General features: G+C 41.7%; 1 protein-coding gene across 6 annotated transcripts in view; it reads left to right on the top strand.

The window, feature by feature from the left end:
• The window catches only part of KCNK2 (potassium two pore domain channel subfamily K member 2), a 124,804-nt gene that overhangs the window by 22,738 nt on the left and 75,457 nt on the right, over positions 1-26,609 (top strand). The window contains exons 1-2 of one of the 6 annotated variants that reach the window (XM_088053784.1): positions 24,265-24,368; positions 24,946-25,003. The exons of 1 other annotated variant lie outside the window; for it this stretch is intronic. In XM_088053784.1, the coding sequence (XP_087909910.1) occupies position 25,003 (1 nt within the window). In that variant the 5' untranslated portion in view covers positions 24,265-24,368; positions 24,946-25,002. Of the gene's footprint in view, positions 1-21,609; positions 21,687-21,835; positions 21,947-24,264; positions 24,369-24,623; positions 24,843-24,898; positions 25,004-26,609 lie in introns of those variants that run through there. 4 more of the 6 variants (XM_088053783.1, XM_088053785.1, XM_088053781.1 and 1 more) reach the window with 4 other exon arrangements.

The following is a 26,609-nucleotide window of genomic DNA, read 5'->3' as shown; positions in this document are numbered from 1 at the left end:
GCTGAAATCTTCAGTATGATGTGGTAAGCCACAAAATAACATGAAGACAAATACCTTTTTGGCTTCTTTCCACTGTTTTATTTATTACAGCCTTCTTTATTTTTCAATGGTGGAGACGAAAATAAAGTACATGATTTAAAGTAGTTATGACCACTTTTAAGCAGTTTGAAGTTTTGAGACAATACTTGCTATATCAAACATTACAGTAAATTTATAGAGTTGTCCATTATGATTTTTTGAGTTACCCAAGGAGAGCCTGTCTTTCTAAATGGAGGTCGGAGTGAGCTGGAAGAGGGATATTTTTTTTCCTACAGTGTTTCCTGTAAAGATAAAATGCATATTCACAGTGCAATGTAATGTACCATAGTCCAGGTTTCCACAGCACAACTTTGCTGGAGTTTTTTTCTACTTCCTTTTTCACAGCCCCAGGAGTTTAGGCCAGGAGCTAAGAATTCCTCTCCTAACTGTTCTGCCTTCTCATAATAGAACCCATAGAGTTTGGGCAGGATCTGTTTCCTGTGGATATAAACAATCCAAAATATTTGGGCAAAATTGTCCAGTGTAACTTTTCAGAATAAGTACTGAGTAAAAATTGCCTGTGACTTTTGAGTTTTGGCCTCCAGAAGCATTGCTGCATTAGTACTCTCCTAAATCAAAATCAGTGCTAACAGCTGTGGGACACCAGCCTACCTCCAGTGTTCAGATTCAGGTCCAGTACTTTGGAAGTAGATGAGTTTGGCTTTATTTGGTCACTGTTTATTGTTTGAAATGGCATGACCAGGACTGACTGGCATAAGTAGATGCTCTGCTCTCCATAAATTACTGTAACTGTGATAGACAAAGTGTTGCCTTGCAGGTGTGTGAGGATATAGTGTCAAAGGAAGGGGTTCTGGTGGTGGGAAAAAGGTGTCCCAACGCACCAGCAGTGGCTGTGATGTTCCTTATAAATTCTCATCAGGCTGAACAAAGACACTGGACCACATGCCTGGGAACTCTTGTACTTTGTTGTGCAGTCACCATAACTCTGGCACCCAGCCCACTGTTTAGACACAAAAGGTGTTGGCTCACTAGCTCTTAAATTCTACAGCAGACTTCCACAATCTCTTGGATTTTGTACAGTACACTTCAACAAGCTCTCAACTCCCACGGAAACCTTGAAGGTGCTGGCTCACAAGCCACAGCACACTGACACAATCTCCCCAGTCCCACAACAAACTTCAGTATGGAGCATGGAGAAGAATATGATAGCTCTGTGTTGCCCAGGAAAAGCAAAGGAGGAGAGAAATAAAGACAGAAAAGGAAGGAAGAACAAAGAATATCAGCAGTCCTTAGATCTGACATCTATCTTGCCATGTGGGTCCAGAGCTTCTGTTGCAAGACAGGAGTGAAAGAGCAAGGGGGCCCAATCCACTTTCTTTTGCACGCCTCATATGCAAACTAGATAATTCATGCATTTTATTCACCTGTACAAAGCCAGCCCTTAGAACCCTCCTCCAGAAAATGAGTTGAGGAGGACTGAGCAAGGGTCTTTAGATGAGCAGTCTCAGAGCAGTGCTACACCACCTCTGTGAGACCCCCTCCTCCCATTACATTTTTCCTGCCATAAAAGTCAGAAGGTTTGACCCAAAAGACACTTATTTCTGGTTCTTTCCACAAGGTGAGTGGCCCAGAGACAACAGTGACAAGGCTGTGACATTTAGTGCTCAGTCTCTATGGTCTGGGGAAAAAGAGAGAAGAACTGAATATTTATTTAGGCAAAATAATCTAATGTCAAAAAAGACAGCTTTCTGCAGAGAACTTTTAAATTCTCACCTCTGACAAACTACACACTGACAACTCTGCAACTTTTTACTCCTGTGTACTTTCTGTGCTTAAAGTAAAGCAACCCCACTTCAATAAAATAAGAGAAAATTGTAGCAGAAAAAGCTCTGGAGTTTTACTTTAATCTGTTTTGCTGAAATGCTGATACTTTACAGAGCATCATTATTAGTACGCTTTTTTACTTTATTAAGCTTTAGTGAAACCAGCATTCCAAAAGGAAGATTGTATTTTAATTCTTGAAATAAATCCATTGTATTGCAGGGACACTGTAATCTAAGTAATCAGTGGTGGGTTTTTGTTTGGTTGGATTTTTTTTTAAAGAAAGACTCGTGTGTTCTAGGTTATATAACATTGAAAGAGGTTTCAATAATTGCAGTCTAAAATATGTTTTAACACACATCCTGCCAGAATCAGGACTCAGAACAATAAAGACAGGTTGTTCTTAGGCATAAAAGCAAAATTCCTTTCCCAGTCAATAATGTTTCAAGCAGAAATCCATTTTCATGACTACATTTACCTCAGGAATAATATGACATTAAAAACAAAATTCAGATGCATGAAACAGAAAAAAACATTAAATTTCCAACAAGTGAGTTTGAAGCATCAAATTTTGCAAGTTTCATGTTAAAATAAGTTGAAAAAAACCTTGCATATGTTTTTACAAAGAAAAAGAACGTCACTCCTTTGCTCCACAACATCTAAAATGCTTTAATTAATGTTAAAGTTAAAAGGAAGATGTTTCTACCCCTACCTAGCATACATAATAAATTCCAAGGTACATGGAGTGTCTCTTTTTTCCTTGAATTAATGCTAAGATTGCAGCACTTCTTTATTTTCCTGAAAGAAGAGTCCTTTTGTAGCCATGACTTCACATTTTGTGGCCACGAAGGTGCACTTCCAGGCAGCTTTCTTGTTTTAAGTGCAGAGTTACATCTTTGATTCTGGCTAAGGAAATGGATTTACAAACAAGTGACAATGGCAAAAGTCTACTTCGAAGTCTGCTTCCAGCAGGCAGGAAACTGTGCTCTGGAAACATGTTTTCTATGTAGGGCTATGCTCTAGAAATGTGTTGTCTATGTAGGCCTGTATTCAAATGTGAGGCCACAGGGCTGGTAAATCTCTAGTGCCAGAGAGTGTAAATAAGAAAAGTGTGTCTATGTAAAGCTGGTTCATATGCTCTGGCTGGTTTTGGTTAAAAATTAGGATATTTTAATTTTTGAATTTAAACAAATGTTTTGATTTTAAACAAATTATTTATAGGCCCACAAACATCACGTTTCAACTGAATGAAAATGTGTTAAAATTTGACTGTCACAAAGAATCAAAGGTTGGTTTCATTGCTACAGGATATTTGTTCTTTGAAACAATACCCAAAAGAATTGTGATCTCTGGCAATTAGACGTATGTCAGTAAAACGTCATCAAAACCTACCAGTTTGAGTTTGGGGTCAAATTAAAGGCTATTACCATCACTTGCAGTGTCCTCAGTATAGGAATTTTCTGGGAGATCAGTAGATCCTACACTACTTGTTTAAAAATTAGCCATACTCTAAGAATGCCTATTGCTCATTACGTGTAACAAAACCCCCATTATTTCCCTTTAAATTTGAGCTTGGATATGAAGCAATTTTAAAGCCCCAAATATATCCTAACATTTCTTTGAATCTTGATTAAATTTTTGTCTTAGTCTTGGACTCTTCACAAGCTAAAACAGTCACTTATTTAAGAGCTTGATGGCAAAACTAGGAAAGTATTTTATTTACTTTGGGATCAGAATTCAGATTAAAATATAATGTTTTTTACTGGTGGTATGTGGTGAGAAGAGAAGCCCAGAGAAGAACAACATTTTTTCCACAAAATGAATTGGTAGTTTTAGTAGTTGTTGTTGTACTGGGACGATGTATTGGACACAAATAGATCAGCTGGAAAACAACTTAGGGAAACTCATAACCTCACTTTTTCCTGCTGCCTGGTAAGTATGTAAGTCTCCATATATAAAAATCAGTGGGATTCTGCACCAACGTAGCGAGCAGTTCAGAACTGACTGACAAATAGAAGAAACCCTGCCAATCTTATGTTCTAAGCCAAAATATGTTGCTTATTTCTGTATTTAACATGGACTAAGCCTTGCATCAAAACTAAGAAAAAAAGTACTTTCAGTTTTGTATGTTTGTACTAGAAAATGGTATGTGTAGGTTATTAAAGAGAAGTATTATTTTGTCTCATTCTCTCCCTCACAGATTTGGAGTAATATATAGTGTATCATATTATACACTGAGTGTCTGTTAAAACCAGAAAAAAAAAGTTTCTCAACAATCATTTGAATAATGGAGTGTTTCTTGCTGAACTGCTCATTTGAAAACTCATTGAGTGCACTGTAATCACAGAATCTTCAGCTTTATTATCCTTTATGTCACTGAAAAATGCTTGCTGTTCTGTTGTTCTGTTTTCATTTTCATCATGTTCCAAACCAGATATGTATCACTGTCTAAAAATTATGTTGGTAGGTAACAGAGAAAGGCAAGTGTAAGGTCAAATCTCTTGAAAACAAGTGAAATATGTAACTTAAATTTAAATAGAAACCACATTTTATGATTGATATTTGATATCAGTCATACAATGATTTGATATTGATATTGATATGATACACTGTATGACCAGATAAACAATATATGGACTGCAGTATAATTTATAAAATGAAGAAAGTTATCATTAAGGGCGCCTGGGACTGTAGCATTCATGAATAAGGCAAAATTCCCATTGACTTGGCTTTAGATGTGTGCTGGATTCTTGCCTGGTTGAGGTAAGGGCATCTGATTGGATTTCCTCTGCTCTGTCTAATACCTCCTTTATTTGCCACCACTCTTAACAAAAATGCACGTACAAAACAAAAACTCACTGGGAGACATGTCTACAGTGATTTTATCTTGCTAAAATTGCCATTATTCCCTCAAATATATATTTCAATTTTCCCACCTACTATTTGCTTTATATTTGCTCACAAAACAACTTATCATATTGCGAGCACTTATGTACATACAGAAAAGTAGGTAGAATGGTAAAGCAAGTGCTGGTACCACACTTTGTTTCCTCAGGATTGTAACTCTCTCTCTGGAGGCTGCCGCAGGATCTCTCCAAAATCTTATTCTGCCCCATTCCTTGGCTGACAAGGATGCATTCAGGGATGTTAGAACCATCCCTGAAGTGGCAGGAGGAATGCAAGGATTGTACCAGATGTTGTGCAGGCTGACCTTTCTCACATGGAAGACAAGATCTCAGATCATATTCCCCAGCCGTAACCACATGGCTTGAGGTTGTGCAGCCTCATTATCTCTGAGGGTTGGGTCTTCACCCCATTTTGGGAGAGCTCTCACGGTGTGACCCGATGAGGCCATGGCAGCTGCTTGTTGTACCTGTGTACCCATCCATAGGGCAGAAGGATCTGCCTCCACTCCAGTGTTGTTCTCGTGTGGGCAAGGCAGAGAATAAAATTTGTGGTTACATTTATATAAGATTATATTTTACTATTGCAACACCACAGCTGCCCAAAATGCCTCTGGCCAGCTCTCCAGGAGGAAGGCAGGCAGATCAGCAGGGTCCATCTCTAACATACTGGCTAAGCCTTGTGTACATAGTCAGATCTCTCCCTGAATAAGTATTTGCTTCTGAAGAAGTCCAGGCAGGCAGAAATTAAATGCTGGAGCTGAGTGCAATATTTTGAAATTTGACTGTTACCTTACATTACAAACAAAAGTAAAGTTTGTAAAGATGTGATAATGCCAGAGTAACCTTGGCTATTGCAAAGAGCAAAATAGAATTTGCAGATATAGGGAGGTGATTCTGCCCCTCTACTACTCTCAGCTGAGACCCCACCTGGAATGCTGCACCCAGCTCTGGGGTCCCCAACACAGGAAAGACATGGACCTGTAGGAGCAAGTCCAGAGGAGGCCACCAAGTTAATAAGAGGGATGGGGCACCTCTCCTGCAAGGAAAGGCTGAGGGAATTTGATTTGTTCAGCCTGGAAAAGGCTTTGGAGTGACCAAACTGCAACCTGCACCTGAAGGAAACCTACAAGAAAGATGGACAGAGTCAATTTACAATGGCGTGTAGAGACAGGAGAAGGGGGAATGGCTTCAAACTGAGAGAGCAGGTTTAGATTAGACAATAGGAAGAAATTCTTTACTCTGAGGGTGGTGAGGCACTGGAACAGGTTTCCCAGTGCAGTTGTGGAGCTGTAAGTGTTCAAGGCCAGGCTGGATAGAGCTCTTGAGCACCCTGGTCTACTGGAAAGTGTCCCCGCCCATGGCAGAGAGGTTGTAACTACATGGTCTTTAAGGTCCCTTCCAACCCAAACCATTCTATGATTCTATGAAATATCTACTACTACTAAACTTTTCTTCAGACCTTTTGTAGGATGCTCTGATGTTTCAGATAAGAAATTGACTACTTTCAAATATTGTAATAATTTTAAAGAATTTTGAAAACTTTCAGTCAAGAAGAGTATAAAAAAACCCACAGTTGCATATATAATCTGGCCTGGGACTGAAGTGGAAAGATGCATATTTAGAAATAATGTGATGAAAAATTGTAAGTATTCTCACACTTTTGCCATAATCAGGTATCTTCATACCATCAGCAAGCAAGGGCAAGGCACTCAGGAGATGCCACATGCTACTGCTTCCCTTGTTCTTTGTGTGTGCTGCCTTTAGCTGAGCCCTTTTGGAGCCTGTGGCAATTGCTACCTGAAGGGACAGCTGTGACTTTACAGTGGTTCTGTGAATTACTGAGAAAGGATCACTCTCAGCCTGTGAAATAAAGGCCACAAAACCAAGGGAGAAAGTGACAGTACTTATCCTCTTCAAGGTGGAGCAGAATTATTGTCTTTACCAAAGTGTATGATACAAAAATAAAATTAATTGTAAAACTCAATTGAGATCAGTGCTGAAGCTCAGTGAAACTAGTATTTCACTGCAGATGTTTAACAAGACAGTTTTTCTATTTCATTGCTTGGGCCCTGCACATGAACAGTGATGCCATTTGCCTGTAGATCAAGTGTTCTGGGAATCTTACAACTGCTGCAAGAGCATTGGTTCTCCTGCTGAATAAATACAGTCTGATATTAAAAAATCCAAAAGAAGGTGATATATAACCCCTGTCTTTTTACCAAAGGTAATAAAATATTAATTTAATGAACAAGTAATTTTTAGCAATCAGTATATTTCTGGTATTCATCGACAATACACAATATATAAAAAAATTGTGTCTGAAAATTCTATTATTTATATGAATAAGAAGAAAAAACTGCTTTAGCATAAGTAAAATCCTCAGTGAGAAGAAACCATATGTTACCAACCTTGCAAAATGCACATCTTTGGTCTTTTATATGCTTCATTCCATTAATCTTGCCTTTATGCATTAATCTTGCCTTAGACTGTAAGGAGGCTGGGATACTTGTATTCAAGAATCTAATTCAGGTTTCTATTCAATTGAGATAAGTATCCAGCAGAAGGGGCAGCCCCATGAAAAGCTCACCGAGGCTGCCATTGTGTGGTAAAAAGAAGGCACGCAGATGAGGAGTGAAGTCTGGTATAGAAGTCTTCTATACATTACAGATGCTACTGCTTCCATAGGAAACTGAATCCTTGTGCAAGGATGAGAACATCATCTTCTCAAGTGCAAAGGCATGGAGTAGGGTGACTTAAAAGATCATATTTAAAACAGGTGGATGTAAAATGTCTCTCAATAGAGACATAATGAAAGGAAAGAAAAATGCTTCTATATCCAGGAAACATTCTTGTCAATAAGCTTTGCTAAAGTGTCTGGGATTCCTAGGAAAAGCTCTCCAGAAATCCTGGGTTTAGGTGTGGGTGGACAACAGCTTCTCCACAAAAACTCAAGTGCATTCAAAAGTACAGGCAGAACTGTGGAGGGACAGTGATGGCAGAACTGTGGATGCCTCCAGCTGTGTGACTGGAGAGTGTATTGTCAAGCAGCCTCTATGACACATGTCTAGGTAAAAAATCACCAGTTCTTCAGCAGAGTGCTTAACCTTCCTCACACAGGTTAAGAATGGGGGAAAGTCTACAATTTTCTTTACTTAACTCTCAAACATTCTTTCAAAATACTACAGCTAGATAGGCTTTTGTCTGGAAACCTCTGTTTTGGCTTCTCAGAAATGTATTTACTGATCCATTGGACACTGTGCACTTTTAAGCTAATTTAAAATGGGCATCAGAAATTCTTTTCCTATAATCTGTGGCAATAATGATGGGATGGGAATTTTACTGAGATTATTCAACCTTTCAGAGTGCTTTAGCCAAGCACAGTTTTCCTGCATGGATGTAGTTATACCCCATACTTTAGCTATGGGGGTCTATTTGTATTTCTGCAGAGAGAGCACCTAGGTACGTATGACACCCATGAAAGACCAATGCCCTCATCCAGGCTGGTGGCAGACAGAGCAAGGCATCAGGAATGCACATCTGGCTTTGTGGGAACAAAGCTCTCTTTCTATTCTTTGCTACCATGAGTTGGAGATGGTGAGAAATTTTTTTTGAGGTGTATTAAAATATCTTTGATGACAGAAGTCAGTTCTTCAAGAAAAAAATCTTTGCCCACAGAAAAGCACTGGGCTAACTGAAGCTTCCCATGAGAACCTGCATTTCGGCTCCACCACAGAGATAATAGAGCAACAACCTGATACTGCCAGGCTAGCTAAGGTGCTGGATCAAGCAGAGAAAAACTGCTCTTGACTGTTCAATATTCCAGGTGAGGGCCCTGACCTGCAGTAATCCATCTTCTGACTACCTGACTACCTGTGCATTCAATGCACACACTTCCTTCTTTAGTGCCAGCAGCAATTGCCTTCCTTTTTATTTCCTCTTCATCAGCATTGGCCTCTGGTGCCCTTTGATGAAAGAAGAAAAGGGTATTACTTATTCAAAGTGAGAAAAATAACTCTTAACAGGAGAGAAAATGGAGATAGAAAAGAAAATATTTAGATAACCAAACAATTCACAGTCAGCGCAAACCAGCTTTCCTGATTAATTTTCCTTGCTCTATCCACAAACATCTATTTTATTCCCTGTGGCTGCCCCAGAAAGGGTTGTCCTCCTATTCCCAATGGTATTTTCTTTCTTTTTCACATAGGAACAAGCACAGCCTCTTCTGCAGTTTACAAGAACTTACTATAAACAGAAATATATTGTAGGAGAAAGTAACCTTGCTAACATATGCAAATATCAGAGAAGAATGTGAGGATAAGATTAGGAAGGGTAAAAAAGGTTTAGTAATATGAAGAAGTAGCAAAAGTAGGAAAAGGGTGTTCCCACTGCTTTTTAAATCTGTCTTTAAATTATTTACTTGGCATTTTGACAGCTCACAATTTAAATTATTTCATTCATCTTAATATTTAATCACAGTTTTTAATTATACTAGTAACTTGAGGCTACTTCTTAACTCAGCAATAGCTTCATCTTCTATTAATAAATGGCACATACCCTTGGCTTTGACACTTACTTGCTGTGAGTGCTTCGGCTTTGGTAGAACATGCAGTTCAGGACACTGTTATTGCATCTTAAATCTCAAATCTTCTTAAATTATCAGTACAGCTTTTAACCCTGATGATAATAATTTAGCAAAAAAAATTTCAGTCTTCTCTGTAGTTCTTACTGCTACTGTTGCTAAAAATGCAGGAGATCAGAGAACAAGTACTTATAAAAAAATCTTATTCCAAAAGATATTCTTCCAGATGATTTTTCTTCTCAGTCTGGAGAAGAGACAGTCTGGTACCTGAGAGCTGTGGGTTGGAAGAATGTTACATCTCCATGTGTGGCTGGCAGGGTTTAGGATGAAGGACTTGGTTGTTTTTTTTTTTTTGAGCTGCGTGCCAGATGAACTCCCTTGCTGGGGTTACAGTGCCCATGTGGCACTGGGCTGCATTAGTTTGGAGGCTGTGGGGGAACAGGGGACATCCAGCCCAAACCCACCAGGGAACACTAAAAGATGTGGGGCCTGATGAGCTATCTACTCTCCCCACAGCTCTCTTAATTTGACGTGGCTCTGTGATGACTAGAGAATGTGATTTATGGGTTCAAGAAAGTTGACCATTTTTCCCCTGAGCCTCTGAGACCAAACTCCTGTTTTTGCAGGCAGCATGTCAGATAAAAAATTTTTCCATAAATTGGCCACCCTCTCTTTTATAATGATAAGTTTTTATTCTAGTCCTCCTTATTGAGAGATTGCTCCAAAAGTTGGCTCTTCTCTTGCTTTTTGTGATTTCCAGCCAAAAATTATTCACAGAATAAATTACGATTTTGTTGCCAACATGGTTCCTTAGCTCAAAAAAGACTCTTTGATCTACACACAGCAATCAGAGTCTTCTCAGCATTCATCTTGCCAGACTAAGGGAGCTGAGCTCTTCCAGTTTCTTTTGACACGATTCATCCAGAAATCTTTACTGTTCCTCTTTGGATTAATTTTTGTGGATCACCAATGACTTGAACTAAGAGCACTTTTCCCACTGACACTTCACCAGGGTTGGCATACAGCGCTCTGTTGGCACTTGCTGCCCAAACCTCACCTCCTATATACTGTTGGTACTAACAAAAATAATCAGCATGAGCAAAAGGGTGGATTTAACAGAATCTCTAATTAATTTGGTTAAATCAAACTACAAGGGCTGAACTTGTTATGTGACATATCTTTGTGTTTATACACTCGTAACACTAGGATCAGGAACCAGGACACAGTGGCCCACGTGGACAGTGCTATTTGTAGGCCATCTGAAAGGATCAGTACCACAAATGTGTGATTTTTGGTGGCTTTCTGCTCAAAGAGTTGTCCACTTTGCCTTCTATTCAAAATGTACTAAGTCTCCCCATCCGCTTACTGGAGACCTACTGCTCATAAAAATTTCTTTCCTGTCATCTGTGGCCACAAAGATTATCTTAGACTCAGGTTGAAGCAAAGATTTAAGCTCAACTGGACCCTGAATAGTCTAAGTCAGAAGTGTAACATTTCCTGTGTTGCTTTGAACCAGAACAGATCTACACCAAGAGGAAGAAGTGAAGTATCAGCTTCCATTTCTTCCAACCTTCAGTGTTAAATATCCCTGCTAAATATTTGTTAGTTTACCTGTTAACCATTAGAAAGTCATCAGGGTTGCAGTAATTACCACTAAGAGCACTCTATGTTGTCTGAAGAAGAAGAAGAAGCAGAAAAAAACCATGCATTTGGTGTTAGAAAAGCAAAAGAAAATGTGAGGGATGAAGGAGCTGGAATTGCAGGTAAGAACTACAGCTATTGCATCTGTGCTTCTCATGAAATTCATCAGACAGAGGGATTAAAATGTTTATCCCTTCAAAAAGAAAAGTTTCTAAAGAGTGAGGTGGGCAAAAGCTAGCTACTCTTCTTTTTCCATCAACCTCAGGCCAGAGGCAGTGGATGTAATTTAATAACCTACAATTAAAGAAGAGCAGTCTAATTACCAGGTTGTGCTAAAAAAAAATGTCAAGAGAGTCACACTCTTTGAAAGAATGAAATTCTGAGAGGATTAGTTGCAAGTGAAATACCCCAAAGAGAAATTTATTTAATATCGTAAAAAAAACCAAACCTGAATTTTGCTGTTTATGGGATCCTAATTTTGAGATCAGATTGAAGTAGAGAGATCAAAACTGAGAGAGAAATATGGAATGAAATTCTGACTTGCAATTAGAAGCAGCTGTGTTAGTGTGCCAGTCTGGAGAACACTTTTGGATGAGAATGCAAGTTTTAGAAAGAAAAAAAGGTAATGCTGCTGAAGATTGGGCTGACAAAAAAAGTCATAGTAAAAAAAACAAAAAGGGTTGATAAAATAATTAAAAACCCCTTCAACAATTTACTTCTCATATGGAGCAAATTTATAAGAAGTAATGCAAAAGTTTCAGCTTGTCAGAATAAATGGGAACAAAGCAATGCCTGGCCTTTGATTGGGTTACTATTTTGCAAGAAACAAAGCTATCTATGGGAAGCCATACCTAAAAGGAAATTTAGTATTCTGCACAGCAAAGAAGCTTTTTCCTTGGAGATTGTTCAGATTGAGCCCTATTTGAGATGACTGAAATGTGCCCTTGAACATGAGTAGTATTGTTACTTATAAACTGGATATTGACACCCAGATCAATATGAAACCTTAAATCAATTTAGATACAGAGAAAAAGCCCAGGTTGTATAATGACAAAGTCAGTTCAGTAACAGCTGTATACAAACTAAATGTAATTTCAAGGCCTTGAAAACAGAATTTTACTTATTATTGAGGAAGACAGAAGCTGGAAATATGTGTGGTACCTCTTTTCCTAGGGAGAATGTATAAGCCAGAAGGCCAGAACTATCTGGAGATAGAAAGAAAAACAGATTAGAAAACTCCAAACTAAATTAAGATATAGGCAGCAAAGGAAAAATTAGGAGGGAAATTTCACATACACTCACACAGAAAAGAAAATTAAAATTGTCATTATGGTCGTAAAAGGGCACTGAGAAAAATGTAGAATTGAAATTGCAAGCATTTAGAGATGTTCATGATGAAAGAAACTTTCTATCCATGATCATGATATCCTTTATATGTTTTAGAGAATTTAGAAACAAATGTCTGTTAGGAAAACAATGGCCCAATTATCTCAGTGCACATTTACCACACAAAGAGAGAAACCCCAACCTGTCAAAGGAAACTCCTTATATAGTGTTTTCAAGTCACTGTTATCTAGACCCCTTTAAAATAATAAAAGTGGACATAACAGTACGTTTTCACCTCTAAGAATTACTGAAACAGAGAGCACTTCTTGATGCTTAGCATATATATGCTATTGTAATGTGGCCAGTGCACACATCTTACCTACCCAAACTTGGTAGTCTGTACTAGAGAGAAAATTGAATAAATGAATAACTCATTTTGAATCATTGGCATTCTAAATTAATATGTGACTGTGTTTTGGCTTGGTTCATGCACTGATTTTAAATATGACAGGTAAGTGGTTTCTATCTTAGTTCTGCTTTATGCAAACCGAAGATGCATACGCTTTTTCCAGGCACAGTTTGCATTAGTGTTTGCCTTTTGAGCTTTCCTGCAGTGAGTGTTTTTCAGAGACCTGTGCTTTGCTGAACACCCATGGCAGCTTCTTAAGTTGGCAGGCTACTCCTGTGCCATGGTATGTGCGAGTGCTGCCCATTTCCTGGTGCTCAGAAGCAGGTGCAGGCTGTCACTGCTGTACTGGGGCAAGACCCAGGTGTGCACCAATCCTTTGTCCCTGAATCCTGCAGACCCAGTTCTCATGGCAAGGGAAACCCAGGCCCAGCTGGAAGATGAGCCATGGCACGCTGTAGCCGGGCGTTGGTCTGCAGGCTCCGTGCAGGAGGACCCTGGGGCGTGCCAAGGCATGCAGGGGAGTGTAAGCACAGACACTGACACACAGAATGTGAGAACCAACTGCTCCAGGTTTCCAGGCTTCCTTTGAAGTCGATGGGAATTTGCCTAAGTAAGGTACACATTAAAATGGAATAGAAGTGTTCAGTTTTGGCCTGTTAGGACTTGGGTGTCAATAGAAAATGCTTCACAGCTGAAGTCATAAGAAGCTTGCTAAATATTTGGGGTTTAAGAATACTCCACCCAATGGCTTGCTGGTTAGAACGTTCACAGGGAGGTAGCAGACGTGAGTGTAGATATCCTCTCCTGCCTCCTGAGTGGATGTTTCAGCCACTGACTTGCACTAAGTGGTGACTTTGTTCTCTCCCTTTTTCCTCCATCTCTTTCCATTTTTTACTCTGTCCTTGTTAAGCATTCAAAAAAAGCCTACCAAAATAACACCTGGAATCTGAAGTGTGGACACTTCCTCCCTTGAGAGATTTAAATCCCAGAGCTTTACAGGGTTTAGTGCACTTCCTTTACCTTGGTGTTGCTCAGTGCCTAGCTGCTAGAAGTTCCTGGAAGTCCTGTGAGTTCCTCTCATGGGTGACTCACTTTCCCCACACAGGGAACTCAGGCTCTAACTTTGGTCTGCATCTGCTGTGTTTAACTAAAACTAAATGCATCAGTGCAGAGCATGGTAACTCTTAAATCTCTGTGTTGACTAAGCCCAAAGCCCAGAGGAGCTGAGTTGAAATCACAAGAGATAATGACCATAAGAGAGAGGAAATGATGGCTGATTTTATTTTAATGATGTAAATAAGATGTGCTGCATCAATACACAGTAACTGTGAGTCTGGACTGGAAGAAAGACAGGGTCAGTTACCCTTGTCCTCCCTTATTGAAGGCAACTAGACCATGTAATTCCTTTCACAAGCTGGTGACTCTCCAGCCTCCAGCCTGGTATTATACATTCTGTATAAGTAATAACTAGAACTTACAACTAGGGTGTAAGTGCAGTTATATGTAGATATGCAGATAAAACAGATGTCTTGTATGTTCAAGTGGTATATTGAGGATGCATTCCAGTTAAGACTTCAGTGATTGTTACATACAGCTTCAATGTTTGAGAGAAATGAGGCTGGCTGGGACACTTGAAATTCTGTTTTTCCATATATAGCTTCCTGTTAAGTATTCTACACAGCAGCCACTATGCTTATGTTCTTCCCTAAGTGGTCATTTTGAATGGCAAGTGGTTCAGCACTTATTGACAGGTTGCTTTCTTGTCTAAAAATAGAGGAATGTGTGGATCCTTGTACACAGCAGGTAGTCAAGTAATAACGAAAGTGATTGATGATAAAAAGCTTGCTTTCTACTCTCCTGTCATCAACAACCTATTGGGATCAAGAGAACACTAGGATAGAAATTAATCTTCCTTGAGTTATTCTAAACAGTCAACTGATAGGAAATTTCTTTGATCTCATTCAATTGAAATTGATTAATTCTGTTAATTACTCTGTTTGAACTGTGTTAGCAGGAATTTTCTGCATGTTGCAGCATCCTTGATGGTTTGCCTTCTTGCATGCAAAACAAGTAAACTTAGAAAAGAACGTGAAAGCAGATGATGTCAACCTAGTGTTTGCTGACTAAGACTGATCATGACTACCAGTGATAAGTACCTGTAGAAATGATCAGACGTAATTTGTTTCTGTACTTGGATTTTTTTATTGAATCTGTCATTGGTTAAAATACATAAACAGTCCTTGGGGCAGGAACTTATGAATTCTTCTGCCAAGGAAATGCATAATCACTAGGCTAGGAATATTTTCTCTCCTTCTCCCTCTGTCTGTTCCATAACTCATGAATCCTTAATCCTATAGGAAGAACTGGAATTATGTTAAAATTCTTTAGCACCTGCTGGATTATGGGACTGTTGTAAACCTAGGGTGGTCCCCCAAGTTTTATGCCATCTCCTTGTTCCTGATGCCTGCTGGGAAGGTTGAGATTAACATTAATAGTGCAAGGCTAACTTCCTACCTGGAATCTGTTTTTTTCTGGTTAGCAAACTGAATCTTACAAGCTAGAGGAGATATTTAGAGTGCTCAGGAATGTACAAATAGACTGACATACACTGAAGGATTTGCCACATACCAAGGACACAGCTGCTTCAGGTTTGTCAGCCATCCTGAAATCTCTCTTTGCTCCATCTATTTTTCAGTCAAAAATATAACTAATTTATTGTGCTAAAATGTTATTATTGAAGAAATTATCAGTGAGTATTTCTGGAGAGAGGTATGAGAAATGAAATAATAAACATATTGTAGTTACATCTTATTCTAACTAAGCTTCAAAGTGTTTTGTCTTTCCCATGTAGCTAGTAGGGACTTGAGCAAAATAATTTCCAAAATACTTACCACAGCCCTCTGGTGCAGGGATCCAGTTCTCTTGCATCCTGCCTGATACAGGTTAGTCTCTGCTCTATAAAGATGCCTTTGGAGTGCCCTTCTGTGACACTGGAGCTCAGCTGGAAGTCAGCAGCTAATTGACTCTGAAGAAACCCTTTATGCAATAGGAAGGCAAAACATCCTGACAAGCTCAGTACTTGCTTTGGGGGTAAACTGGTCATTTACCTGTTTTCAGTAAAATTCTTTCAGCTGATGGTGAGGGAGGTGAAAGTTACTAAGCACCCATGTGAGTGTATTGCTATTTATAAAACTCAAGTGTAAAACCTCTTGTGCAGAAATATGCAAGTGAGAACAACAAATATAGCTCAGTAATATTTCCTAAAGATCAGATAAAACCACAGGGCCTGGAGTCCTGTAAAGTGCTAGGATCAGTGATCTCTAAGTGTGGCTTGCTTGAACTGGGCTTACTTGAACACTGGAGTGACAAACTATCTCCAGGAAGGTTAAAGATGTGACTTTAAATGCTTTTATGCAGAAGAAGTAATTAGAGTCCTTTTTGCTTATCCTGAGAGAGTCTTGCAATCATTGCACTATTATGTAAAATCTGGAGGCTTTTCTGTTATGTTTTCAAAGCAAGCAGTAACCATATCTACTGTTTGCATACAGTTTGTTCTGCTAGCCTTCCAAACAAGCCAAAAGAAGGGCTATTTTCCGGATCAATTGGGCATAAGAATTGGGCATAATGTTGAGCAGCATGGTGGGAAGTGTGTTTTTGTCCAGGAGCAGAAAGCTTGTTCAAGAACACCAGTGATGAAAACTGAGCCACACAGAAATTAAAGTAAATTGCTTTTTTTGGGGATCACTGTTTTGCTTTTAGATACCTCTGTCCATGTCAGATGTTATGTCTTTCACCTGCAAATTGCTATAAAACCCCCCAAAGTCACTGAAAAAAAGGTAGTTCCAGAACTGAAAGCAACACTTACATGGCATGAAAGTACCATAATTAAGGCAGTTTGCCATGATGAGGGGTCAGGGTTCCCAGTCTGAATGTGCTGCTGGGAAGACCATACCTGCCCTGCCTCTGGAAGCTGGCAATACTTTTGTGTCATGCAGCCCAATGCTTTGCATGCAGCAGCTTGCTCTGAATTCCCTCACAGCTCCTTGTGTGGGGTTCTGCTGTGAGGTACAGTAGATATATCCAGGGTATCCAAAATCCATCACATCTGGATTACATGTATTTCTGTGGATTTGCTAGCAGGATGAAGGACCCACTCCCGGTGACCCTGTAAATTAGGAATAAGGGATGGAGTTTTTTTTCCCACAAATCTACTTTACTAGTTATAATCTTGTGATCAGAGCTGACTTTCCAGAATATTCTGGGCAATTTTTATGAGTTAGTAAGATCATCAGATCTTCCCTCTAAAATAAAGGAATTTACAATAAGTCCCCAAGAGTCTGGTGCAAATATTCAGCCTGAGGCTTCTTTACTTAGTGCTTTTGCTGTATTTCTTTCATTGAGATACTCTTACTGGATAAAGCCTTAGGTAAACTTTTTGAACTGCAATCCCCTTAATATCTGAAGTTGTTCTGAGAAAGAACATGAAAAATCCAAGGAAGCAATAATTTCAAGAACTGGTGTCCTTATGGCTTTTCTACTAACTTTTTCCTGGCAATAATATGCATTAATTTGGTATAGTCCCCTTTTTAACACATACACACTCGCTCGCACACACACACACACACTCAGAATCACAGAAAGTTCACATAAATTGTTATAGGGGTCACTTATACTGTATTTGTTGTCAACATAAATAATTAAGAAAAATAATTATTTTTATTGAAGAGTACCTTTTACATTAACATAATGATTTTTTACAATTTTACTCTCCCTTTTATGCCATGGGGCAATTAATCTTTTTGGGCAAATGATTACAAGAATACTAATCTGCTGAGAATTTTAGAAATAGAACAGCTTTTATGTCCAGGCTGCTAAAATGTAATGGAAATTTCATAATATTAATTTTAGCTGTTTTATGTGAAGGGATCATACGAAATAACTTTCTCACCAGTCACAGCCCTAAGCGCATCTGGTTCTATTTGTGCCTGGGGTATTACATCTGGGGTATATTTATATTTGCTGTGCAAAGAGGAAAATATGGGCCAATCTTGCCCTGTATTTTCTACCTATATTTTCCTTGGAGCTGGAATCCAGCTTTTAATGTTCCCTCTACCAGCAGAAAATAAAACATAAAACTGCAAGCCCATGCCTGAGTTTCCTTGCATGCTTAACATCAGAGGCAGGACACAACAGAAAGACCTTTCTTCTAGCAGAAGTATAGAGATTAGAAGCCACTTTAAAGCTGAAAAGATGAATATGACCCTGTAGCCTGTTCTCCTGCCAACACAGTCCATAACTGCCAGCCAAAAATTAAAGCACCAAGCCCTGAATTTCAAGATCATGCTTTAAAGAAAATAGAAGGAAGTACCTTCAAGGATGGAAGTGCTGAGCAATGCCAATGCATGATGCATCTGAATGGCAGGAATTTATGTTATTTATGTCAAATACCTTGTGAAAACTGGGCTCTGCTCACTCAGTTTTCTGCCTGCATGATGTTAGTAGCATCTTTGTCACCACAGAAAGAACAAGCACTAGAACAAGCTACTGAATTAAAAAAAAAAAAAAAGACTACCAAATGTTATCTTTCTTTAAAAAAATCCCTAACATCTTTTCCAGACATATCTCTATGTAGCTGAACACAAGAATTTGCCAGAAAACTGTCTCTTGTGCATATTTGAAAATAATTCATAGATTTCATTACATTTTTATGGCTAAAGACAGGTAGAGTAGAATCTGGTGGTTTTAAAACATAGATGATGATACTTAATGTTCTCCTTTTTCATCGCCTCATTTGTATTCTTTATTTCTGCTAGCAAGTTGTTTCATTAGTCCTGCATAATACTTACTTAGTATTGCCAGGCTATTTTCTCTTGTTTTCTCTTTGTCTGTTTTGTTCTGTTTCTTCCAAATCCTATTTGTGGATTACTAAAAAAAAAAAAATCACTAATGTTATTTTAGGTGATTTCCAGTGTTCTCTGTCTGTATTTGATTTTATTTACAGATTGTTGTGTCATATGTCTGCGTCACTAATTCCAGAGTTCCCTAAAATGTGGATATAGTACTTTACAAATACAAAAAGTCCTCAGCTCATCAAGACATGGTTTAAAAGTAAGCTTACTGACTCAAGGAAAACTCCCTTTAGAGTCAGCACAAACTTTGGCCATTCTCTTCAGGCCTGAGATATGCAGTCATAAGTATGCGTTCTTTCAAAATATTCCCTTCTCTTTTCCAGTCTGCAAAGACAATAGAGAGATTAGGTTTCCATCTCATAAGTTATCCAGTAGCACCATGAAAATGAGTTGCATGGTTGGTATTATTGAGTGTGGACAGACAGATATGAAATCTAGATATTCCCGTTGTCAGCCTCCTGTTTTGAAGAGACCACAATGGCAAAAATGGAAAACAAATTACAAACCAGCAATTTTGTAGAACATTTTGGTGATTACAGAACAGGATTTTGTAATCATCCCAGAGCACTACTAGCTGTCCATCAAGGAGATCAGTGATTCAAAGTAGTTGTAAGTTTTTTCTGTGCATAAATAAACCACAATAATGGTGACATATGGCAATTCACATTCATCATTGATGAGAATGGCACTGAAAGTTAGTTATAATCATTGCTTCTGAAGCTGTCCAAGCATAATAGATTTATGGAAACAAATACGGAAAAACAGTGGCAGAACATGTGAAAAATAAATCCCATTAGGTCCAATAACACGACACAGGCAGGGAAGAAACCCACTGGGAGATTTGCAAGCCAGTAAAGAAGAAAATACACACTCACAATATTCAATTATAACAGTGAATGCTTTACAGGTTCTAAAACAACTTCCCTCTTGCTGCAAGTGGATAAATAGATAAGGCTTACTAGCAATGGGAAGAATTAGAACGTAATTAAGACTGACAACTGAACTGTATGAAAATAGATGAGTACATGTAAACATTTTTTCTAGTAATTGATGACGTGAGAAACAATGGCTTTTCTGGTGAATAAATAATTTATCACACTGTAGGACAGATGCTCATAGTAGATACAATAATTTGCTAGTGAGGTAGAACTCATTAATATTGTGTGATGCAGTCAACATGCTGGAAGGAAGGGATGCCATCCAGAGGGACCCTGACATGGCTCTGACACGGGAGGTGTCACTCAGCATGAGCCAGTGTGCACTCACAGCCCAGAAAGCCAACCAAATCCTGGGCTGCATCCAAAGGAACATGGCCAGCAGGTCAAAGGAGGTGATTCTCCCCCTCTACTCTGCTCGGTGCGTTACCATCTGCAGTGCTGCATCCAGATCTGGGGAGCCCAACATAAGAAGGACATGGAACTGTTGGAGCCAGTCCAGAGAGGTAATGAAATTCATAACAGCACTGGAGAACCTGCCCTATAAAGACAGGCTGAAAAAGTTGGGGCTGTTCAGCTCAGCTGACGGGGAGAGGAGACTCGAGGAGGGGAGAGGAGACTCAAGGAGAGGAGACTCGAGGAGAGGAGACTCGAGGAGAGGAGACTCGAGGAGAGGAGACTCGAGGAGAGGAGACTCGAGGAGAGGAGACTCGAGGAGAGGAGAGGAGAGGAGACTCGAGGAGAGGAGAGGCTACACAGAGAACTCATAGCAGCATTCCAGTATCTGAAGGGGCTGGAGAGGGACTATTTGTCAGGAATTGTAGGACAGGACAAGAAGGAATGGGTATAACTTAGAAAGAGGGGAAATTTAATTTAGATATTATGAAGAAATCCTTTACTGTGGGGGTGGTGAGGCACTGGAACAGGTGGCCCAGAGAGGGTGTGGGTGCCCAAACACTGGAGCTGTTTAAGGCCAGGCTGGATACAGCTTTGAGCAACCTGGTCTAGCAGGAGGTGTCCCTGTTCATGGCAGGTGGGTTGGGATCAGATGGTCTTTAGGGTAGCTGCCAATCCTTAACATTCTGTGATTCTGCAGTACACATTCACTAGTTGCCCCTGTGTATGCTTAACCCATTTCAAAATGTGAATTAGGAGAGATCGCATATTTTCCATGGGTCTGTTTTAGGGGTTTACCATTTTCAGAGGCAGAGGAAGGCTGACTATCACTCAGCTGCGTCTCCTGCCTACTGCCTTCTCCCCAGTGCTGGGAGGGTGTTTTCAACATGGTCACTCGCACCAGCCTGGCATCCTTGCTGCCTTTGAAGAACATGGTCTGCCTTCTCATTTGCTCCAAAGAGAAGCAGGCTGTGTACCATTAGTCCCTCATTTAGTTTAAATTCTCATAGCAGGATACAACTAATGGTTTAATGGTGAAATACAGTGACATGGCATGGCCTTAATGTCATAATTATCCATAAAGAACTGACAGAGATTTTTTAATGTCTCCAAAGAAGTCAAGAGACAAGTAATTTGTAAGTCCTGCTGAATAAGTAAAATGAAGCTTAAAATTAACTTACTATGAAAGTTCAGTAGCATTTCTGCAAAGCTTTCTGGTAATAAAACTTAGCAGTAGCAGAGGTTTCTCCTTGACTTTCACTGGGTGTACAGTTTGACCAAGTTCTGAAGAGAGGCAGAGGTTTCCTGCTACCATGTGATGAGGAAGAGAGGATGATGAGGAAGAGAGGATGCTGTGTTCAGCAGGTCCCAAAGCTTATAGCAATACACTGTTTGATCAAAAGCACAGGTCCCCTGTGGCCAATTAGACAGGTGCCCACATGAAGAAGCTGCTGTTGAAGTCAGCGAGGCAAACGCCCTCACTGGAACCCTTGTCATAACAGTCCCTTGGGAATGTAGAAATTCTCAGTAACTAAATAAGATTGAAGAAGGCTGGAATCTGTGGTGCCTCCCATTACACAGCTGGTTAAAGGTGAAGAGCATTTACTGCTCACAGAGGTGGGGGCTTAGCAGAAGCCTCTTACTCTGGGCACAAAGCAGGTGCTCTTCATGATCCCCCAGAGAGGGGATGGGTCCTGAAATAGGAAAAGAAAGTGTTAGTGACAGGTAAGAGTACTTTTTACTTGAGACTTTTAAATTGGTCTATATAGCGTAATACTTCTCTGGAATAAGTATTTCCTTGCAAGTGACCTCCTGTCCTATCAAAGCTACATTTAGGTCATCTACAGCTGTTATTTCCATGAGTATGAGATTGCTATGTTTACCATGCGACTTTGACTTCCTCTGCATGCTGCATGCCTGTCTCTCTTTGCTGAGCCTACTTTTAACATTTCAAAGAGTTGAGCAGCTTCCAGCAGCCACCTTCTGTGAGTACTGTGGTCATCCCAAACTCATGCCATTACATTTTTAGACAGCATATGACAGTCCTGTACTTTGTGAGTTTTTCTCATGATAGTGTGAAATACACAAACCTGCTTATACTTAATCTTAGAATCTTTTTTTCCAGTTTGTTCAAGATAAATCTCCCTGGCTCAGCAGCAAATCCATTTGCTTGCAGGGCTGGAGCTCTATGGTTTTGCCCTTTTTATTACTTAATTTTTTCTGTGTTGGTTAGTGGGAAGTTTTGTCAGGGATGCATTTAAGTGTATTTGTTTAGCAAAGCTCAGGCCAGATGCGTCAAGCTGGTCAAATGTCAGTTTTAAATTTGAGGGCAAAATGGTCACACACAATATTCAAACAATGTGTGGTGTACATTGCAAAAAAAAAAAAAAAAAAAAAAATTGGTGGGCATGACTCCACAGAGTAAAGGCTGGTGCTGTAAAAGGCCTCCAGAAAATAGGAGTTGTTGTACTCAATAGTTTTTATTGTAGACTACAAAAAGGATTATGGGTTTTCTTGCTGAATTTGAAGACCACTGTTGTATATGGAGTGTTTACATCTCTGCTAGAAATGAGAATACATGGCTCAAGTCCACTTGAAGTAAGTGGTAAGATGAGGATCCAGCTGAGGATTGCATCTGGGATCACAATAGGTAGGAAATATCAGCCAACTGAAAGTAGACATTGGAGATATTTACTAGGTAATTAATGGAAATAAGTGCTTTCCCAGAGATAGCTCTTTAGGTCTTAAGATTAAGGCACCAATGCAGTCATTCCTGGAGTGGATCTTAAAATGATTCCTTCCCATTGGGTAGAATCCCTAAATTTAAGGCCTGCTCCAAACCCTACTGAAGCTATTGGAAGGCTTCCCATAGATTTCAGTTCATAGGCAATAAATATGACCCTTTTTAAGCTTTTAATAATAATTCCTTCACTCAAGGAAAAACAAAATATCATTCCAAATATTTTGATTGCTAAAGAAAGGCATGTAGTACTATTTTCCACAGTATTTTATGGAGACACAGGTCAGCACGGAGGAAAATGTTCACGCCTGTTTTCCCATAGGATGGTCAAAGAAATCCTGCAAAATTATTCTTTTCCATGAGATAGGAACAGACAGTGTTTACATAGGCTAATGATCAAGAAATCTGCCGGAGAAAAAGGATAAAAGATAATGTTTTTGGAAGGGGTATTTTATATTAAAAATATTCAGGTGTGAGAATCTTTCATTTTTGAGAATTCCTTGAGTGAGGGAGAATCAGCAGCTAGAAACAGACGTTTCTCTTGTGTGTTGGGACTGTGTTGATGAAACCAACCCCGTGACCAAAGATCTGCTTGCAAGGGGTTGTTGGACTGGGCCCAGCTGCTCTCACTACTGAGCAAGTGCTCTGCTGGTTCCCAGGGATGGGCAGCAATGAGCTACAGCTCGCTCTGAAATAGCAGAGGCAGCTTCCTGTCCTGTGCTGCATCTTGTGGAGACTTGTGGACACACTGGGTGAGAGTGGTGTGATTGATGTTGCTGAAATTGGAGTCCTAAGGAACTCAATATTACGCTCATTTGTACTGTGTCACATTGATATGGAGATGCGTTAAAATAAGTGACTTCTAAAGTGTTTGCTGATGGTGCTGCTGATTTAAGCGGGATTATAGCCCATTAAACAGCCAATGTATGACTGTCTTTGGCCATTTTACAGATACAGCCTCTGGCTTTAAATGCTTGAGACTTATACTCGTTTGTTACGGTGAGTAATTTTTTAGACTTTTTAGAGAGTGGTTGTGGGAGCAGCTTTTGGTTTCTCTTGGTAAATCCTCTTCTAGGATTTGTCTTCACACTCTTCACCTCAGTGTGAACAACTGACCCACGGGTAGTGTCACAGGTGACAGATGACTGGGAAATAGGGGAGTTAGCCCACGGCAAAAATAGCAAGGATAATTTGAGGCTTTTTAGTGGCAGAAAACACAGTTGAAGCAGCATTTCTGATGTATCTATCAGGCTGAAATGGAAGAAGGCGGTGCGCAGGCGGTGCGTGCGATAGGAGAGCAGCTACCATCCCTGACTCCTAGATCCCACCTAGTTAACTCCTTGCAGCAACGCACCAGGGCTGCCAAGCACCGGGTTAAAATCAGGCCGAGCCGAGAAGGACGGAACCGGCTGGCCTTTCAGCCCCGCGCCGTTCTCCGGCGAGGGCCGAGGTGTCCCCGCTCGTCCCCCGTCTCCTACTGATTCGGTGACATTTCCGACAGTTCAAAAGTTCACGAGGAGTCTCTGGCGAGGCGACCGGGCGTGAGGCTGGAGCGGGGACGGCCAGCAGGTCCAGCCTCGCCGGCGGGGTTGACCGGTGCCTTCTCCTCCTCCCTCTCTCCCTCCTCTCTCCTCGCTTATTTCCAGGCGAGACCTTGCTCTCCGCAGGTACCGCTCAGCCTCCTCCCGGCTCCCCTTCCATCTTCCCCCGGCGCCCCTGCAGCATCTGCCGGCCGCGCAGGCTGCGCGGAGGGGCGCGCAGCCCGGGCGGGCCGGGAGCGGCGCGGAGCGGCTGTCCCCCGCCGGCAGGGGGCGCGGAAGGGGGCGCGGAGGGGCGGGGGGGCAAGCAGCGGTGCGGCTGCTCGCCGCCCCACAAAAGGCACCGCCGGGCTCGGGCTGCTCCGCACGCCCCGCGCACCGGAGCGCGCACGGACACGCACACGCACACACACTCTCACACACACGGACACACTCGCACGCACTCACACACACGGGAGCGCCGCGATGTGCGATGCGCGATGCGCGACGTGAGGCACCTCGCACGCCGCGGGGCCGGGGGGAGCCGGTGGGATCCGCGTTGCCAGCCCGCCCGCCCCTGCCGCTCCCTCTCCTCCAGACCCATCCATCAGCCTCTTCATCTCGGTCTGCTCCTGCCTTTCTTTCCTTTTCTTTTTTTTTTTTTTTTTTTTTTTTTTTAATTTTATTTATCCTTTTTTTTAATTTGCTCTAACTGTATCTACCCAAGCATAGAAAAAATGCCTGCCCGTGGAGCGAGGAGAGGGCACCGGGTCGGTAAATAAGAAGTGAGTACGAGCACAATGGCGTGTCTCCCCGCTCCCGGCCCTGCGGATGCTGCATGAGCCCCTGCTTCCCCCGCACCGGACCCCGGGATGCTCCCCGCGGCGGCCGGAGCTCCTTTGTACCTTGCCTGGCTCCTTTCCCCTCCCTTCCCGGCCCCGCTCGCACCGCGCCCCGGCTCCGCCGCCGGCCGCCTCGCCCCCGCGCCGCTCCCCGCGGCGGAGCATCCCAGCTGGCGGCGGCTTCCAGGGGCTACCGGGGCTGCACCCCGCGGGGGCGGCCCGCGTCCCCCGGCGCATTGCACCGGCCGCGGGGGGGGGCCCGCGGGGCCGGCGGCGGTGCCCGGTGCCCGCCGCCCCTTTGTTCGCCGCCGGCGGCCGCGGCGGGTCGGCGCTGCTCCGGGCGGGCTCGGCGGCTCCGGCCGCGCTGAGAGCGCTCCCCGGCACCGGCCCTGGGGGCTCGGAGGCGCTCGGGGGCTGCCACGGGAGAGAAGGCGGAGGCGGGAAAGGGGCTTCCCTCGCCAAGGCGCGGGACGGGGGGCCTGTGCCCGACCCCCGGGTGCTCGTGGGGCGGGGGCTGGAGCTGTGGGAGGCGTGACCGCGGAGCGCGTGGAGTGCCCGGCGCCCACCCCGCGGGCTGTGAGGGGTGCCCCGGGGCGGCCCGGGCTGGGGCTGCCACTCTCCCCCCGACCCCTTCTCCCGGAGCCGCGGTGTGTGCCGGAGCCCGGCGGGTTCCCAGGCGGTGACTCTGCCAAGCACCATCGCCTTCCCTGCAGGGACGCATCCCATCTCTGCCGTCCTGTGGGAGAGTTTCCTCTAGATTTAGACCTGATCTTTTCCCACCAGTGGCTGGAAAAGCTGTCTTGGCCGTTTAAAACGTACTGGTTATTCAAAACAATTTAAATATAGCTTGTGTGGTCACTGCTGTGACCATCTTCCCGCAGGAGACCTCTACGTGCGCTTGATGTGGAGGATTTTTTTAGTGCCCTTATAGTTACTGGTAGTCACACGAGTTATCCAAGTACTTGATTGACACACTCGGCCACTCTTTTCCTAACCCGATGGGTTTCCGTAGCTGTAAATAGAAATACCGGCTCTAAATTCACGACTCTTCCAGTAAGCACACGTGTGTTGTACCACTGTTTTCTGAGAGGTGTGATCAATAAACAATTAGCCCGTTAAGACTGGTATGATGAGCAATGTCTTATTTTTATGGTTGTGTCTGGGGAGTTTAGAAATGATCACATAACTGTACTCCGAGAGCATTTGTTGGAGCATAGGGCAAAATAGGTGAGAGAGATGAGGTTTTGTATTTTCCTGATACTTCTGTAACACTGAGGTAGAACACAGCTGGAAAAGATGCTTAGCCGTGCTTGAGAGAAGAGCGGACGTAAAGAATCTCTGTAGCAAAATACTACCTTGGAGTAATTAAGTGAAATGCAAGGGTGTAGGGGAAATCTACTTTTGGAAATGATTCAGTATCATATGGGAATAGACATAGAAAATGTGGCAAATGTGCATATGCATGTAAGATGGACACTGCTGCTCAGAGCAATAGATATGTTGTAAGGTGTAATGGGATTAAGAGAAAGATTTCACTAAATAAACTTCT

The sequence above is a fragment of the Pseudopodoces humilis genome, chromosome 3 (genome assembly GCF_049639895.1).
Source record: "Pseudopodoces humilis isolate 2021_Gansu_Grassland_sample_001 chromosome 3, ASM4963989v1, whole genome shotgun sequence".
In the NCBI taxonomy this organism is placed as follows: domain Eukaryota; kingdom Metazoa; phylum Chordata; class Aves; order Passeriformes; family Paridae; genus Pseudopodoces; species Pseudopodoces humilis.
The sequence above is the reverse complement of the archived record's forward strand: the minus strand, read 5'-3'. Positions and strand labels throughout refer to the sequence as shown.